We start from the raw sequence: 18,940 nt of genomic DNA on the forward strand, positions 1-18,940 counted from the left end.
TCATGGCATTATTTAGAAATACAAAGACTATTGGATTTAGTTTAAGGGACATTTAGATTTTAATTTTTAAAGGAGAACAATAGAAATGGAGTAAAATTACTGCCACTAGACATAGTGGGAACAGTGGAAGAGCCTAGTTTTGTGGCCTAGAGATCACAAGCATGGATGGCCCCAAGTATGCATGGGCAGTGGAACATCATGGGAATTAGTTTCCATGATTTCCAGCTGTCTTGAATGTTCAGCACATGCATGGGGGTCATCCAAGATCTTGGTAAACCCAGAGTTCTCTAGGGCAGAGTTTCTTAACCTTGGGCCCCCAGATGTTGTTGGACTCCAAATCCCCAAGCAAAAGCCATTGCAGCTGAGAATTCTGGGAGTTGTAGTCCAACAACATATGGGGGCCCAAGGTTAAGAAACCCTGCTCTAGGGTACAAGAGAGGTTATTTCTATTACCTCCAGGAAATAATGTGGAAAGAAGGGTGTGTTAGGAGGGGCCCCATTTATGGTCTCAAGATCCATATTCAGGGAGCAGATATTGCCCCCACCTCTGGAGTGTACAGCTGTCACTATCTGGATATGTATTCACAGCAGAGGTAAAGAAAAGTTGACTCAGTTCACCAGCTGGACAAAAATCTCACTGGTCAGATTGTTCCTCAAGCTATGTTCATGCATGTGTGCCATTGGTCAGTAGGAGAGCCAATCGGGATGAGGAGATTTTACCGGTTCTGGATGGGGTTGCACTCCCCTTGAAGGAGCAAGTACGCAGCTTGGGGGTACTACTGGACCCGGCTCTGCTTTTGGAAGCTCAGGTGGAGGCGGTGGCCAGGGGTGCCTTTGCACGGCTTCGGCTGGTGTGCCAGCTGCGTCCCTTTCTCGAGAAGGCAGATCTGGCCACGGTTACCCACGCCTTAGTCACGTCACGGCTGGATTACTGTAACGCGCTCTACGTGGGGCTGCCCCTGAAGAATATCCGGAAACTGCAGCTAGTGCAAAACGCGGCAGCGAGGGTTTTATCCGGAGCTGCCCGTTGGGAACATATCACCCCCATTTTGAAAGAGCTGCACTGGCTGCCGGTTCGTTTCCGGGTCCAATTCAAGGTGCTGGTTTTGACCTTTAAAGCCCTAAATGGTTTGGGCCCGGGGTATTTGAGGGACTGCCTGCTCCCAAGGGTTGCTGCCCGCTTGACAAGGACATCTGAGGGGGCCCTGCTCCGGGTGCCGACAATGAGGGAGGCCCGGCTGTCGTGCACTCGGGACAGGGGCTTCTCTGTTGCTGCCCCCAGACTCTGGAATGCTCTCCCAGTGGCCATTCGTTCCTCGGACTCCATCACGGCTTTTAGAAAGCTTTTAAAGACTTGGCTTTTTACCCAGGCTTTTACATGATCGTTTTCTACTGCAGCTTCTTTGTGTTTTTATTTGTTGTATTTGTTGTATTGTTTTTATGCCTGTTTTTATATGTTTTTATATTTTTAACATGATGTTTTTATTGTCTTTTTATTGTATGTTTTTAACTTTTGTAAACCGCCTTGGGGTTATCTTTTTAACGAAAGGCGGTATATAAATGCTAAAATAAAAAATAAATAAATAAATTGGGAAGAAGCGACACCAGCTTGCCACACTGCATAAACACAATCATACCTGTTTACCTGGGAGTTACCTCCATTGAATTCAGTGGAACTTACTTCTCAGTAGACATGCATAAGATTGTATTGTAATTTATTCTTTCAATGAGTCTGTTGTAAACAACACACACACACCCCATTTTGAAGTAATCATGTTACAATCCTCCAATTAGTGGTGTGTGTGTTGTGTTGTGTTGTTGGTTGTTGGCGGAGGTTTGTTATTGCGGTTTTAAGTGAGGATTCAACCATGGAGGAAAGCAGAGGGAGAGAGGGGCTGCCTCTGCGACTGGGCTCTGCCTACGGGGAGATTCCAGTTACGGAGGCAAGTGCCTTTGACCTGCTTTCCTCCAGGGCAACTAGACATGACTGACATGATATTTAACACAATGTTAAAGAAATATTATATGGTTTCTATCTGTGCCTCCAAGGAAATGGCTCCAGCCATTTGGTGGAGTAGAATTAGATTTCTTAAGTAGCCCGTGCATTTCCTTGGCCAGCAAGGAAAACTACAGTATCTTTTGAATCTGAGACCATAGTCCTATTCACATGTTTATACAGCACATGTACATTGTGTGCATGGTGTATTCATTACTGCTGATCTGTATGCAATTATTCACATGTTAAAATACATGTACAGCAATACATGTGATCTGTACTTTATATTTTTAAGGGGTCCAGTCTTCGTGCTGACTTTCAAAATGAGTGCATGTATAGTTATTAACACAAGTGTGCACACACCTGTATGCATAATGTTTTTAGAATCATGATTGGAGAAGTGGTAATGCATGCTTTACTCCTTCCTTTTCTCTCTATTGTTCTGCATTTTTCATCTCTGTTCATTCCTGCCGCCGCCCCCCGCCCCAGTGTACACTTCCCTTCTGTACATCTCTGTGTTTTCATATTAGTGCATGTATCATCACTTTAGGGGGGTGTCCATCTTCTTAGTTGGAGTTAAATTTTTCATGCTGTGGGTTTCTGGATCAAGGGGATGAGGAAGATGCATAGGCCAGTGCTGGTAACGACTGTGGTTTAGAACGTAAGAACAGCCCTGGTGGACCATGCCCAAAGCCTTTCTAGTCCAGCATCCTGTTTCACACAGTGGCCCACCAGTTAGATGCCTCTGGGGAGCTCACAGGCAGGAGCTGAGGGCATGCTCTTGCTCCCCTGCAACTGGTATTGAGAGGCGTCGTGCCTCTGAGGCTGGAGGTGGCCCATACCCACCAAACTAGTAGCCATTGATATAGGCTTGTTAAAGTTCATGTTGCCTTGGAAATAATAGGAATTGTTCTTTTCATTGCTTTACTTTCAGGTGACTCTTGTTGCTGTTGTCTGCAATTTGTGGTTTTGGCAGATATGGTGATATTAGTTGCTGTCACTTTAAGATGATTGAATCATGGTTTGAAGCTCTAGCTTGACATGTTCTAGCTTTCACTTAATACACGTACACTGTTGTCACCTTGATACCGAGGTACAACATTAACAATGTGACATAATTCAGGTAGACAAAGTATTTGGGATTCTAATGCTTACTGTTCTAATGCTTCTTTTTCTCCTTTTTTTGCAGATCAAAGTTGCTGCTGGTTGTAAGTACCATCCTTTTATGTATGTAGCCTTCAGTTTCTAACCTAATAGTTATTCACAAACTACTAGATAAACCTTAATACAGCTGTGTAATTGCTATCTAGCCCCCACAATTATGTTGGTGCAGTTGACATATTACCTGAAGTACTCTTGGGGTCCCCCCCCCACCATTAGTCATTTATAAATATTTAAACGTTCATTGGCAGGTAGCCTGTTTCCCTTCATATCATACACCTCATCCTTATAGATCTACACAGATCACATGCAGTGGCTTGCACCATTGCAACTACAATAGCTTCTGTCTCTTCGGAATACACATTCTATACATTTCTGGTACTTGCAGAAAGCCTCATTCTTCTTTGTTCCTAGTAGCAGAAAGGCAGTAAGAATGCTACCTATCTTGGTCACTAAGAACTCTGCAGTGCCATGCAAATGCCCTCGCCCAGTATAAGTGCACTGCATCAGTTCTATGTTGGATCTGGCTACCGTTTGCCCCCCTCTCTCATGCCATCCAGAACAGTGTCATGCATCCAGAGAACACATGTAAGAGACAAATAATATTTGCTGTGGTCTTCTGAATATGTAGTGATTTTCTTCTTTTCATAACATTTTTCTGTATAGGTGATGGATGCAGTTTGGTGTTCAATTCAACAGAAACTGAAATACATATTCAGTTACCTTCCAACATTTCAATACATAATGTAACTGCAATAGATGGAACACTGGCTACTTTTAATAGAACAAATTTGATACCTGGTTTGATATCTGGACTTAAACCTGGCATACAGTATATTGTTTATATTCAGAGTTCTAATGGAACATGCTGTGAAAACATTACAACAGGTAAGCAATAGCCTAGAAGTTCCAAGAGTCATATGTGAATCCTGTATAGGTTGTAAGGCAATTCCTATAGAAGTGGTGGTGTTATATATTAAATCCAGAGAAATTAACTTTCAAAGCACTTGCATTTCTTACACCCCTGGTTCCAATGAGATACCTTATTAACTGACTTGTAGAAGTGACTGCCCAAGCAAATGGTCAAATCATCACTTGTAACAACAACAAATATTTATGTACCACTTCTAAACAAAAGTTTCCAAAGAAACTTCACATTCTGCTTCTAAGATTTTGTAATACTGGCAATACAATCATGTATTGATGCTGGTAATACAATCATGCCTTTCATAATCTCCTTTATTTGCAACTGAATAAATGTTTTAGAGAATCCTTGGAATGATCTCCCTAATTGCAATCTCTTGCATTGAGTTGTTTTCCTGGATTAATATATTACAGGCTTAATGAAACTTCCTATGATCACTCTTCTGCATGGCAGAAAATGGTAATGCAGCGATAGACAACTGTGGCTCTCTAGCTGTTGCTGAGCTAAAACTCCCATCATCCCTAGCTATAATTTATGGCAGCTGGTAATGATGAGAGTTGTAGCCCAGTAAAGCTGGAGAGCCAAGGTTGCCTACCCGTTTGGTAGAGTAAGGTCTGCATAAATATTACTTTGTCTTTTCAGTAGTATTAAGTGATTCGGGGAATACAAAAGGAAAGGGATCCTGAATATGTGTAAAAATAATAATCATGTAAACCAATATTTGTATACCTCCATTGAACCATTTAAAAACAAAATTAATGAATTGTAGTTTATAGTAACCTTAATTAAATGTTTCTTTTCTGAGGGAGGATCCAAATTGCTGCTTATGGTTACAAAAGGGACTTGCGCTATCCTAGTAGAATGTTTAATTTTTCCATGTTGAGCAGTTGGGCTTCCTGTCATATTTCAAACTGCTTTTGGAACTCTCCTTAGTTTCAAAAGTAATTTGCCATGTGGAAAGAGTGGTTTCTGTTTTGAGGTGGGGAAAGTCTAAGGCTTTAATTCTGTGCACACTTACTTGGGTGTAAGCCCTCCTGAACTTACTTCAGAGTGAAAATGCATAGGATTGCAGTGTAAACCATGCTTGTGCTCACAGAACTGATTTCTAGGGATGTGCCCGAATAGTCTTCAGCACCGGCGGGGGTACTACTTTAAGGGCGGGGGAGGGTGTACTCACACACACACACCACTGCGTTTCCCCCACCGGCGCTCTCCAAATTTCAAGCCCATCGTGGCGGCAGCGTTCCTCCCTGCCGCCCCGTCCCCCCCCCGTCAGCCGGAAGTGGCCAGAAGTTGCGAGCGCGTGTGCGCCTGTTGTGCGTGCGCACGGCAGATGGAACGGGGCGGCAGGGAGGAACGCTGCCGCCCTGAGGGGCTTGAAATTTGGAGAGCGCCGGCGGGGGAAACGCGGCGGGGGGTGAGTACACCCTCCCCCACCCTTAAAGTAGTACCCCCGCCGGTGCCGAAGCACCGAATCCCGCCCCAGCGCCGAGACGTTTCGGAGGCCTTTACAATGGCCTCCAAAACGTTTCGGGCACAAGCCTACTGATTTCATGGTTCTTTGGATCTTGGCCATAACATTCTCTGATATCTACATTCATTCACTGAGCATTTAAAACCTAATTAACATCACCACCTATAACAATCAAACCTTGTGCAATTACTGTATTTACCTGAATCCAAGATTAGGTTTCCCCCCAAGTTTTTTGATATTAGAAATTAGGAGGTCATATTAAATTCAGAGTCCTGTTCCTTTCAAGTAAACACAGGTATAGTGTTTACTTTACTTTTACACAGGTATAGTGTTTACTTTACTTTTTAAATTCAGAGGAGTCTTCGATTTGGGTAACTATGGTAATTTTTTAAAAAAATCTGAAATTCCTTAAGATATAGACAGCAGTATAATATCCTTTAATATTCTACTTCTTTCTTCTGCATTGAGCAGGGGATCGAGCAAGATGGCCTATAAGACCTTTTCTATCTCCATGATTCTATGACAATTTGAAGATGTACATCAAACAGTATTCTGTTGTATTTTGATTGCCACCCTTGTGGTCTTCCTCAAACCTCCTGCTTCATAATCAGTTTCTAATCCCAACTGAAAGTTCTTCTCTCATTTTCATGTCCTTAAATTTTTTTTTTGCATTCATTTGACTCCATTATTGAATCTTTGGATATGCAAGGATATTGTGGGTGTTTGCATAATTCAATTGCTCTCATTCCTTGCCTTTGGAAAAGCTATACCCAGGACAGTGACTTGCACAGAAAAACAGGAGTTGGACCACTCTGGCAGCAGGTGGAAAGTAAAAATGTTAAGTGCAAGAGTGAAACATGCCTCCAATTTTTAATTTTTAAAATAAGGCTTGATCCTTGGAAGTTTGAGAAATACTGACCTGTATATTTCAACGAAGTGAGTCCAAAACCCAGAAGAGCATGAAGTGAGGTCCAAACTACACATTATGTTAATAATATAGTTTGCCCTTCCATTTGTGTATTTTTTCTTAAATAGTAATAGCAGAGGAGTCTGATAGGATTGCAATGAGAGGGGAAGGTATTAAACCCTTAGGAACATAGGAAGCTGCCTTATACCAATCTGAATCATTGGACTGTCTAGCTCAGTACTGTCTATACCAGGGATGGGCACACTTGGCCCTCCAGCAGTTGTTGAACAACAATACCCAACATCCCCAACCAAATTTGTGTCTGGGAGTGATGACAATTGTAGTTCAATGACAGCTAGAGGACCAGGTTTGTCCACCCCTGGTCTATACTAACTAGCAGTGGCTCTCCTAGATTACAGACAGGCATCTCTCTCAGCCCTACCCAGAGAAGCCAGGAAATGAATCTGTGACCTTCTGCACACAAGAATGCAGATTCTCTTCCACTGAGTTATGGCCCCACCCCCTAAAAGAAATATCTTATAGTGTTCACGTGTAGTTTCCCATGTGCCCCTTGCTTAGCAAAGATGACAATTAATGCTTGCTGCCACAAGACCAGGTCTCCTCCCAATCCTTCCTCCATGCTGCAGTTCAAAAAGAAATCACTGTCCCCCATAGCTAATTTTTGTCCCATGAAGAAATTGCCATTGGCACCATTGGTAGCTTCCCTTGTGGTGCAAATTAAAGCTTTGAGGTGGGGAGGCAACACTATAGCCCACTTGAAAGCCAGTTTGAAATGGGTCTAGATAATCTGTGTCATCCAAAAGTGCTTGGAGCTGAGATGCCACCATCCACTAAACAACCTTGTACAACCATGGAAGATTAGAAACAGGTCTGTAATTAACCACCTGTAATTAGGTTCAGCTAGCTTTCTTCAGAGAAGGTCTAAATAGTAGTCTTATTAAGACAAGGAGGTCTCCTGCCCATCCCCAGAGAAGCATTTATAATATTTACCAGACTGTCTCTGATAATGTAATTACCAGGTGAAAGCAGCCAAGTTGGGCAAGGAGCAAAACAACAGGTGGTAGGAAACACAGTCCAAAGCACTTTGTCCACATCTTCAGGAGTCACAAACTGAAAGTGATCCAATCTAATCCAATAAGAGGAGTTGCTGGACACCTCTACAATAAACTCTGCAATAACTGTGGAGTCCAGTTGGGCATGAATACAAGGGATTTTATCTGCAAAAAGGTCATTAAAGACATCACAGCAAGTTCAAATTCAAGGGGGAGGGGCATAAACTAGCCCCATGGCAATCCTAGACAACTCAACTGGACATGAATTTGCAGAAGTAATTCAGGAAGAAAAGAACTGCTTCCTTGCCACCCGCATTGCCAGAGTATAGATCTTCAAATGTGCTCTGTGTTACAATCTGTCGGGTTTGCACAGAGTCCTCCCCCTTGCCGCTTCAGTTCCCGTAGTTCTTCCGAGTACCACGGGACTGATTTTGAAGCAGGTTAGAGAGGTTGTTTAGCAGTGATTGTGTCTACTGATCTAGTGAGTTTATTATTCCATATTTGCGCCAGAGCATCAATAAAATCACTAGCAGAGCCAACTTGAAATCCTTCCAAGGCTTATTGGAATCCTATTGGATCACAATAACCTTCTTGAGCAGATAAATCTAATAGGTCCTTCATCCCTGCAGAGTGTCATGGCTCATACTTCTGACTCAGAAGAGTCAGAGCAGGAATGGGAGGATTCGCCTGCTAGTGAGGGCTCAGAGGCACAGCAACAAGATTTGGCAGGGAGACCAGGGAGCTACAGATTCGCAACAGCTGCCAGACATGATTTCTGATGGGGAGGAGCCTGGGATTTCACCTGTCTTGAGAAGGCGTCTCAAGAGGCAAGCTCAGTGGGAGTCACGCAGGTGCAGGAGATCACAAGAGAGGAAGCCAAAGTGCTGACTCAGGGAAGCCTGATTGGCTGTTGATTCTCTTGAGCTGTATATATTTAGCAGTCTCTCAATTGCTCAGATGCTGTTAGCAACTTTCGCTGACCGCAGACAGTGTGCTATTTGAATTCCAAACTATTTGCAAGTTCCAGTTTGCCTTGTTTATGCTTTCCTGCTTTGTTCCGTTAATTCCTTGTTCTGGTGTCCTTCGCTCATTTCATTCCTTGCTTTGTGTTTTCTTTTCACTTATTACTCAGTTATTGTTAGAGGGGGGTACCTAGTTCAGTTCAGGGGACGTAATTCATTTACTATTTTCTTTGTGAGCCTTTTCTTTTCCTTCTTGCAGTTTTGCTGCTGCTTTCTGTTATTGCACAGGGGGAGTGCTGAAGTGGGTTGTAAATCCTGTTGGGTTTGCCGAGCTAACAGATTTATGACACAGAGGTGGGTTGTGGCTGCAAGCCCTACATTTAACCAGATGGTGAGCCATCTATGACAATGGGGAGATGACAGGAGTCCCCACCCATGGAACACTACCCTGATCAGAACAAAAGACTGAATTGAGCGTATGGCCAGCATCATACATCGGTCCGGAAACCAATTGGGATAGGCCCATAGTCATCATGGCCACTATGGATTCCTGCACCGATCCTGACAACCCAGTCCCAAAATGAACATTGAAGTCCCCCGCCAACAACAACCTGGGCCACTCCAATGCCAACTCCACAACCAAGTACATCAGTTAGGAACTCTGTTGGGAAGCAGGGTGATAGGTAAACATAAGAAGTCCCAGTCTATCCTTGGTCCCTAGAATTGGGTACATACATTTGATATAGGCCAATTCCCTGAAAGGTATTTTGGTAAGTGAAATGGTATTCTTATAGACCACAGGCACTCCACCTTCCTGCATACATCTTTTCACCTGTTCCACCATGGAATAACACATCGGGAGAAGATGGGACCTAATTGGGTCACTAGCCTCTTCTGACCAGGTCTCTGTAATGCACACCAGGTTGGCTCCTTCATCCACGATAAAGTAATGGAAGATCTCAGACTGATTTTGGACCTATCTGGCATTACAGAGTAATAAGGTGAGGTTTTGTAGGTGGTTGGCACTGCTCTCTGGAGTCAGAGGTGGTAGGCGAGCTGGAAGGGGAAACAGCAATTAAATTTCTGAATTCCCTTCCTCTGTAATGACCTGCTGACTTACCAGCACCATATCTTTGTCAATTCCCCACCACCACTGGAGTAGATGCCCCAGAGTCATCCCCATCTCTGGATAATCCAAGACAGGCTCACCCAAGACACGTACCTCAACCAGGCAACAGAATAAGGTGACCCCTACTAAGCAAGTGTCTCCCTTTTAGAAGTACAAAACAATATGTTGTCCCCACTCCTGAAGGCCGCCACCAAAGGCAGGCCACATGCAGGCGGCCCTCCAGTCAGTGACCTGCACTTGACATTCACCCCCAGCACAGCCCTCCTTCTTTTAAGGGCCAAGGAGCTGGAAAAGCCCAACCAGGTAACTCTCTCTCACCCAGTGGGGCAGAGTTGGCCCAGCTGCTCAGTGCTGGAGCAGTTAGGAAGGACAAGTAGCCGAGGGGAGATTGGTAGGGGGACAGAAGCCTGCAGCATAGTCTTTGGCTGGCCTGCCCACCACAAACAGGGAGAAGGGTGAGAAAAGGAAGATGGAATGCACACTACCTCCCAGCATCTCCTGCAAAGTGCAGAGTACCTGGTCAGGCTTTGCCAATTCTTTGGCGCTTAGAACATACCAGAAAGGGCCTAGCTCTGGTTACAATAAAGTTTCCAAACCCTTTCATGCTGGAGCATCATGATGGGGAGCAAAGTGGTAGGTACCCCTGAGTGCCTGTGGATTTATCGCATCTACCAGGAATGAAACAATCGGTGACATCTGTGTTGATGGTTGTAGTCTTGAATCACCTTCAATGTCTTCTTAATTTTTGATCATGGATATATTGTGAATGTATAGAATGCCCCAGGCTGTTATACAAGTGATACCTGCTATACAAGTATAACACCAGTGTAATTGGCAAGTTACAGCTGGGTACATGTTATGCATTAGAAATATATCAATGAGCAGAAGTGAGAAAACTGGGAAATCCAAGCCCTGCAAGTATCTCTGTAAATGAGTCACTGTGCAATTGCGTGTTGTAGTTCCAACCAATTCCATATCTAATGGTTCCGTATGGTCAGCTTATTCATCAGAACAAATTACAGTTAAGTATATTCTTAAGTGAAATGTACAAACCTTTCAATATTTATGTTAAATAGAAAAATATTTATGCTTCATCACAAAGAAGACATTTTAAAACCAAGCTGTAGTGCACGCCTTAGAAGGTTTTTGGCAGTACCAACTAAAAACAAGATGTTTTCTTTTGATGATACATAACTTCTTTCTTTCTTTTTCAACAGTGCCCAGTCCTGTTGATTACATCAGCATTGATTCCATCGATACCACAGCAGTAAGTTTATCGTGGAACAATAGTGATCCAAATGCTGCTAGTTATACTTACAAAATCTACATTACGGGATATGGCAGTCCCAGAGTGGAAACTTCTGAGAGTAACAGCACTGTAATTAGTGGCTTACAACCTGGAACACTGTACACATTTGCAATATATCCAGTAGCAAGTGATAATAAAACTGAAGGAAATCCAAAGAATATCTCCATTTATACAGGTTAGTAAATTTAAGAGATGTGATGATTTGCAGTTTCTATATGTAATTCTGTGCCAAAAAAGCTTTTCTGTATGTTCATAATATGTACTCCGTTACCTCCTACTTCACATATGTTGCAGCATGTCTTCGCAGTGTGTCTCTACCGCCTGCTTCACTAAGCAGAGGAGGAACAGCTATGCTACAGGACTGCTTTAAAAAAAAATCATTTGACCTGGTAATCGGACTGATACAAATTCCTTTTCCTCAATAGAAAAAGAAGGAAGGGTAACAGATTTGAAAGCGAGAAGTAATTAGGAGTGTGGTGGGAATAGCAGAAATAAAAAAGGAAATTAATTGGAGTTAGCAAGACAATGAAAAAGAGATGCACATCCTGTTATATCAGTTTTTTAAAATCTTGAATTATTTTACTTCCATTTTCTAGAATATATTGGACCAGTTCATATAATACTGATCTGGCCTATCATATAAGAGAGCTAGCATGGTGTAGTGGTTAGAGTGCTGGACTAGGACCGGGGAGATCTGAGTTCAAATCCCCATTCAGCCATGATACTAGCTGGGTGACTCTGGGCCAGTCACTGCTCTCAGCCTAACCTACTTCACAGAGTTGTTGTGAGGAGAAACCTAAGTATGTAGGAAGTATGTCTGGGCTCCTTGGAGGAAGAGCAGGTTATTAATGTAAATAAAATAAATAAATAAATATGAAGCATCACATAGTCCTTGTTTCTACTGCCCATAAGGGGATGGCTTCACACTGGAAACCGACCCTGTGATTTTAGCTTATGTGTGTTGGGGTTTTATCCTCTGATATTGAAGCTCAACAACAACAACTACTCCTCTGCTGGATCAAGCCCAAGGCCTATCAGGTCCAGCATCCGGCTTCCCACAGTATCCCACCAGAAGGCTTTTGAGCAGCCCAGAGGCAGGAGGTGGAAGAGGAGAAAGGCATGGCCTCTCTCCTGCTGTTGCTCTCCTGCAACTTGTATTAAGAGGCATCTTGCCCCTGAGGTTGGAGGTAGCCTATAGCTCTCAGACTAGTAGCCTTTGATAGACCTGGCTGCCATGGATTTGTCTAATCCCCTTTTAAAGCCATCCAAGCTGGTGGACATAACAGCATCTTGTAGACGAGAATTCCATAGCTTATTTATTTATTTTATTGTTCAGTTTGTATACAGCCTGGTTAAGAGGTGTTGCTGGACACCTCTACAATGGACTCTGCAATAACTGTGGAGTCCAGTTGGGCACAATTATGGGAGATTTCATCCACCAAAAAAGTCATTAAAGACATCACAGCAAGTGACAGATGGTTCCAAGTTCAAATTCAAGGGTGAGGGGGCATAAACTAGCCCCGTCACAAATCTAGAAAACTCAGCTAGACATGGATTTGCAGAAGCAATGCAGGCTGAAAAGAACTGCTTCTTTGCCACCTCCACTGCCAGAGCATAGTTCTTCAAATGTACTCTGTGTTGCAGTCTGTCAGGTTCACACTCTGTCTTCCTCCACTTGGGTTCCAGTTGTCTACCTTGCCTCTTCAGCTCCCATAGTTCTTCCGAGTACCACGGGGCTGATTTTTAAGCAGGTCAGAAAGGATGTTTATGAGCGATTGTGTCTAATGTTCTAGTGAGTTTATTATTCCATATTTGCACCAGAGCATTAACAGAATCACTAGCAGAGCCAACTTGAAACCCTTGCAAGGCTTCTTGGGATCCTGTTTGATCCAATAACCTTCTTAGGCGGACCGGTCTAACGGGTTCTTCATCCCTGCAGAGGTGGGTTGTGGTTACAAATCCTACCTTAACCAGATGGTGTTCCATCCATGACAGTGGGGTGATGACAGAGTCCCCACCCATAGAACACCACCCTGATCAGAGAAAAGGACCAAATTAAGTCTGTGACTGGCATCATATGTCGGTCCAGAAATCATTCATGGCCTCTATGAACTCCTGAGCCGCTCCTGACAACCTGGTCCCAAAATGGATATTGAAGTCCCCCACCACCATGGTAAAACAGTAAATCGCAACGCATCTCTCATCCATCATTTGATTGGTCCCGCAGGGTTCTGATTTGTCCCTCGTGCTGTTTAACATCTACATGAAACCACTGGGGGAGGGGAGGTCATCTGTGGACAAGGACTGAGTTGTCAGCAATATGCAGATGACACTTCGCTCTATCTCTCCTTGTCTCCTGATGCTAGAGAGGCAGTGGATTTTCTGAATCGGGGGCTGGAGGCAGTGATGGATTGGATGTTGGGCTAACAAACTGAGATTGAATCTGGGCAAGGCAGAGGTACTGTAGGTCAGTAGGAGAGCCAATGGGGATGGGGAAATTCTACCAGTTCTGGATAGGGTTGCAATCTCCTTGAAAGAGCAAGTGCGCAGCTTGTGGGTACTGCTGGACCCGGCTCTGCTTTTGGAAGCTAAGGTGGAGGCAGTGGCCAGCGGTGCCTTTGCACGGTTTGGCTAGTGCACCAGCTGTGTCCCTTTCTCGAGAAGGCACCTAGTGCAAAATGCAGCCGCTATGATGTTATCTGGAGCTGCCTGCTGGGACCATATTACCCCCATTTTGAAAGAGCTACAATAGCTGCAAATCTGTTTCTGGGTCCAATTCAAATACACAGAGACACAATAAATAAATAAGGTGGATCCCTGTCCCCAAAGGGCTCACAATCTAAAAAGAATCATAAGATAGACACCAGCAACAGTCACTGGAGGTTTAAAAAGAGGGATTTGCCCACATCCTCCTCCTCAACTTCTTTCTCCTCTGACAGTGCACCTAAAAAATCCAAGAAAAAATATAAGTGTATGTCGCCCGCCAAATCCAAAAAACAGCAAAAAGGATTTGGGGGATAGGGACTTCCCTTATCATTTATCCACCATATCTGTTGGACTTTGAGCTGAAATCGCTGAAGAAAAGGAATAGCCAGGCTGGATTGAGCCCCAGACCTGTGCCATACTCAGAGCAAAGAGTCTGCCCAGCAAGCAAGTAAGAAAGTACAAGAGGACTCTGAGTAGGGACCTGTATAGAATCAGGGAGTGATTACATTTCTCCCACTTTTTTTTCTCCCCTGACCTGCTCCGTAAGTAACTGTTTTGAGGTTGTATTTTTTTCTGTAAAAAATAAAAAGAAATGTTTTAAATGGACATATTTTTTCTTGAAAGTAAACTTCCTTGTTAAACAAATTAGAAGATTGTTGATTGTCACCACCCCCACGCCTATAAGCCTTTCCACACTACTGAGGTTTGTTTTTGGTTTTTGAATTTTTTTTATAAATGTGAAAGGCTGTTGTAGTGGACCCAGCCATACCAAAACTTCACTTGGTGGCAGCAGTAAAAAAAGTTAGGAGGAATAGAGGGCTGTTCCTCCACTACACGCAAGGTCTTGGACACTATTTTGGCATCCTGGAGGATATCTACAAATCAAATCTACCAGTCAACTTGGAGAGTATTCCTGCACTGGAGTCATCACCACTCTCGTTCTGTGGCACAATGTGCTGTCCCTGAACTTCTACGCTTCCTGCTAGCAGAGTTGGACAAGGGTCTTTGGGCCAACACACTAACGTGACAGGTGGCCACCCTAGTATCTCCGTTATCGGTTTCATACAAGAGGGGTTTGCAGTCACACTGACACCTCAAGCATTTTCTCCATGGTGCCATACTCAAATCTCCACCAGAAATACATAGGTTCCTATCATGGGACTTACCCAAGGTGCTAAGTGTCTTCCATACTCCCCTGCTTGAACCTATCCACTCCATTTCTCTAAAACTCCTGCCTTTCAAGCTCACATTCCTGGTAGCAGTCACATCCTCACGATGTATTTCTGAGCTTTGTGTGCTATCAGTGAACAACAATTTCTGCATCGTCTTCTTGGATTGTGTCTGTCTAATACCTGATCCATCCTTTTGACTTAAAACCTATCCTCTGTTTTCCATCATGCTCAGGATGGCATACTCCCTTCATTCTGTTCCAAGCCAAGACATGCTCTGGAAAAAAGGTGGCACAAATTGGATGTGTGCAATTGCCTTAAAGTCTGCCTCTCGGATTGTCTCTGATAATGTAATTACCCGATGAAAGCAGCCACTTGAGAACAGGTTGTAGGACACAACGTCCGAACCAGTTTGTCCACATCCTAAGGAGTCACAGGCTATAAGTGATCTAATCTAAGCCTATAAGAGGTGTTGCTGGACACCTCTGCAAAAACTGTGGAGTACAGTTGGGCACAAATATGGGATATATTATCCCCCCAAAAGTCATTAAATACATAACAGTGAGTGACAGATGGTTCCAAGTTCAAATTCAAGGGGGAGGGGGCACAAACTAGCCCCCTGACAACCCTAGACAACTCAACTGGGGGTTAATCTGCGGAAGCGATGTGGGCAGAAAAGAAGCGCTTATTTGCCACCCTCACTACCAGAGCATAGGTTTTCAAATGTGCTCTTTGTTGCAATCTGTTGGGTTCAACAGTACCACAGGGCTGGCCCAGCTGCTCGGTGTTGGAGCAGTTAAAAAGGACAAGCAGCCAAGAGGAGTGGGGGGGCATCTGCAGCAAAGTCTTTGGCTGGCCTGCCCAACCCAAGCAGGGAGAAGGGGGAAGAAAGGAAGATGGAATGCACACTACCTCCCAGCGTCTCCTGCAAAGTGCCTCAAGCAGAGCACCTGGTCAGGCTTTTCCAACTCCTTAGTGCTTATGACCTGTTAGGAACCAGAAAGATCCTTGCTCTGATTACAATAAAGTTTCCAAACCATTTCATGCTAGAGCCTCATTTTGGGTAGGTACCGCTGAGTGTGCATGGATTTATCCCAGACGCATCTTCAAGGAATGAAACAGTCAGTGACATCTGTGTTGATGGTTGTAGTCTTGAATCATCTTCAGGGTCTTGTTTATTTTTGCTCGTGGATATATTGTGAATGTATAGAATGCCCCAGGCTGTTATGCAAGTGATACCTGCTATACAAGTATAACACCAGTGTAATTGGCAGGTTACAGCTAGGTACATGTTATGCATTAGAAATATATTAATGAGCAGAAGTGAGAAAACTGAGAAATCCAAGCCCTGCAAGTATCTGTGTAAATGAGTCACTGTACAATTGCGTGTTGTAGTTCCAACCAATTCCATATCTAATGGTTCTGTATGGTCAGCTTATTCATCAGAATAAATTACAGTTAAATATATTCTTAAGTGAAATGTACAAACCTTTCAATATTTATGTTAATTAGAAAAATATTTATGCTTCATCACAAAGAAGACACTTTTATACCAAGCTGTAGTGCACGCCTTCGAAGGTTTTTGGCAACACCATCTAAAAACAAGATGTTTTCCTTTGATGATACATAACTTCTTTCTTTCTTTCTTTCTTTCTTTCTTTCTTTCTTTCTTTCTTTCTTTCTTTCTTTCTTTCTTTCTTTCTTTCTTTCTTTCTCAACAGTGCCCAGTCCAGTTGATTACATCAGCATTGATTCCATCGATACCACAGCAGTAAGTTTATCGTGGAACAATAATGATCCAAATGCTGCTAGTTATACTTACAAAATCTACATTACGGGATATGGCATCCCCAGAGAGGAAACTTCTGAGGCTAACAGCACTGTAATTAGTGGCTTACAACCTGGAACGCTGTACACATTTGCAATATATCCAGTAGCAAGTGATAATAAAACTGAAGGAAATCCAAAGAATATCTCCATTTATACAGGTTAGTAAATTTAAGAGATGTGATGATTTGCAGTTTCTATATGTAATTCTGTGCCAAAAAAGCTTTTCTGTATGTTCATAATATGTACTCCGTTACCTCCTACTTCACATATGTTGCAGCATGTCTTCGCAGTGTGTCTCTACTGCCTGCTTCACTAAGCAGAGGAGGAACAGCTATGCTACAGGACTGCTTTAAAAAAAAATCATTTGACCTGGTAATCGGACTGATACAAATTCCTTTTCCTCAATAGAAAAAGAAGGAAGGGTAACAGATTTGAAAGCGAGAAGTAATTAGGAGTGTGGTGGGAATAGTAGAAATAAAAAAGGAAATTCATTGGAGTTAGCCAGACACTGAAAAAGAGATGCACATCCTGTTATATCAGTTTTTTAACATCTTGAATTATTTTACTTCCATTTTCTAGAATATATTGGACCAGTTCATATAATACTGATCTGGCCTATCATATGAAGCATCACAGTCCTTGTTTCTACTGCCCATAAGGGGATGGCTTCACACTGGAAACTGACCCTGTGATTTTAGCTTATGTGTGTTGGGGTTTTATCCTCTGATATTGAAGCTCAACAACAACAACAACAACTCCTCTGCTGGATCAAGCCCAAGGCCTATCAGGTCCAGCATCCAGCTTCCCACAGTATCCCACCAGAAGGCTTTTGAGCAGCCCAAAGACAAGAGATGAGGGCATGGCCTCTCTCCTGCTGTTGCTCTCCTGCAACTTGTATTGAGAGGCATCTTGTCCCTGAGGTTGGAGGTAGCCTATAGCTCTCAGACGAGTAGCCTTTGATAGACCTGGCTGCCATGGATTTGTCTAATCCCCTTTTAAAGCCATCCAAGCTGGTGGACATAACAGCATCCGGTGGCTGAGAATTCCATAGCTTATTTGTTTATTTTATTGTTCAATTTGTATACAGCCTGGTTAAGAGGTGTTGCTGGACACCTCTACAATGGACTCTGCAATAACTGTGGAGTCCAGTTGGGCACAATTATGGGAGATTTCATCCACCAAAAAAGTCATTAAAGACATCACAGCAAGTGACAGATGGTTCCAAGTTCAAATTCAAGGGTGAGGGGGCATAAACTAGCCCCGTCACAAATCTAGAAAACTCAGCTAGACATGGATTTGCAGAAGCAATGCAGGCTGAAAAGAACTGCTTCTTTGCCACCTCCACTGCCAGAGCATAGTTCTTCAAATGTACTCTGTGTTGCAGTCTGTCAGGTTCACACTCTGTCTTCCTCCACTTGCGTTCCAGTTGTCTACCTTGCCTCTTCAGCTCTCATAGTTCTTCCGAGAACCACGGGGCTGATTTTTAAGCAGGTCAGAAAGGATGTTTATGAGCGATTGTGTCTAATGTTCTAGTGAGTTTATTATTCCATATTTGCACCAGAGCATTAACAGAATCACTAGCAGAGCCAACTTGAAACCCTTGCAAGGCTTCTTGTGATCCTGTTTGATCCAATAACCTTCTTAGGCGGACCGGTCTAATGGGTTCTTCATCCCTGCAGAGGTGGGTTGTGGTTACAAGTCCTACCTTAACCAGATGGTGTTCCATCCATGACAGTTGGGTGATGACAGAGTCCCCACCCATGGAACACCCCCCTGATCAGAGAAAAGGACCAAATTAAGTCTGTGACGGGCATCATATGTCAGTCCAGAAATCATTCATGGCCTCCATGAACTCCTGAGCCGCTCCTGACAACCATCCATGATTTGATTGGTCCTGGAGGGTTCTGATTTGTCCCTCGTGCTGTTTAACATCTACATGAAACCACTGGGGGAGGGGAGGTCATCTGTGGACAAGGACTGAGTTGTCAGCAATATGCAGATGACACTTCGCTCTATCTCTCCTTGTCTCCTGATGCTAGAGAGGCAGTGGATTTTCTGAATCGGGGGCTGGAGGCAGTGATGGATTGGATGTTGGGCTAACAAACTGAGATTGAATCTGGGCAAGGCAGAGGTACTGTAGGTCAGTAGGAGAGCCAATGGGGATGGGGAAATTCTACCAGTTCTGGATAGGGTTGCAATCTCCTTGAAAGAGCAAGTGCGCAGCTTGTGGGTACTGCTGGACCCGGCTCTGCTTTTGGAAGCTAAGGTGGAGGCAGTGGCCAGCGGTGCCTTTGCACGG

The 18,940-nt window shown here is 43.6% G+C and overlaps 1 protein-coding gene across 1 annotated transcript in view; it reads left to right on the forward strand.

The window, feature by feature from the left end:
- The window catches only part of PTPRJ (protein tyrosine phosphatase receptor type J), a 168,195-nt gene that overhangs the window by 91,541 nt on the left and 57,714 nt on the right, over window positions 1–18,940 (forward strand). Inside the window, exons 2-5 of the mRNA XM_053277986.1 lie at window positions 3,186–3,204; window positions 3,824–4,045; window positions 10,845–11,111; window positions 16,533–16,799. Coding sequence (XP_053133961.1) covers window positions 3,186–3,204; window positions 3,824–4,045; window positions 10,845–11,111; window positions 16,533–16,799 — 775 coding nt within the window. The remainder of the gene's footprint in view (window positions 1–3,185; window positions 3,205–3,823; window positions 4,046–10,844; window positions 11,112–16,532; window positions 16,800–18,940) is intronic.

The sequence above is a fragment of the Hemicordylus capensis genome, chromosome 1, assembly GCF_027244095.1.
Source record: "Hemicordylus capensis ecotype Gifberg chromosome 1, rHemCap1.1.pri, whole genome shotgun sequence".
Lineage (NCBI taxonomy): Eukaryota > Metazoa > Chordata > Lepidosauria > Squamata > Cordylidae > Hemicordylus > Hemicordylus capensis.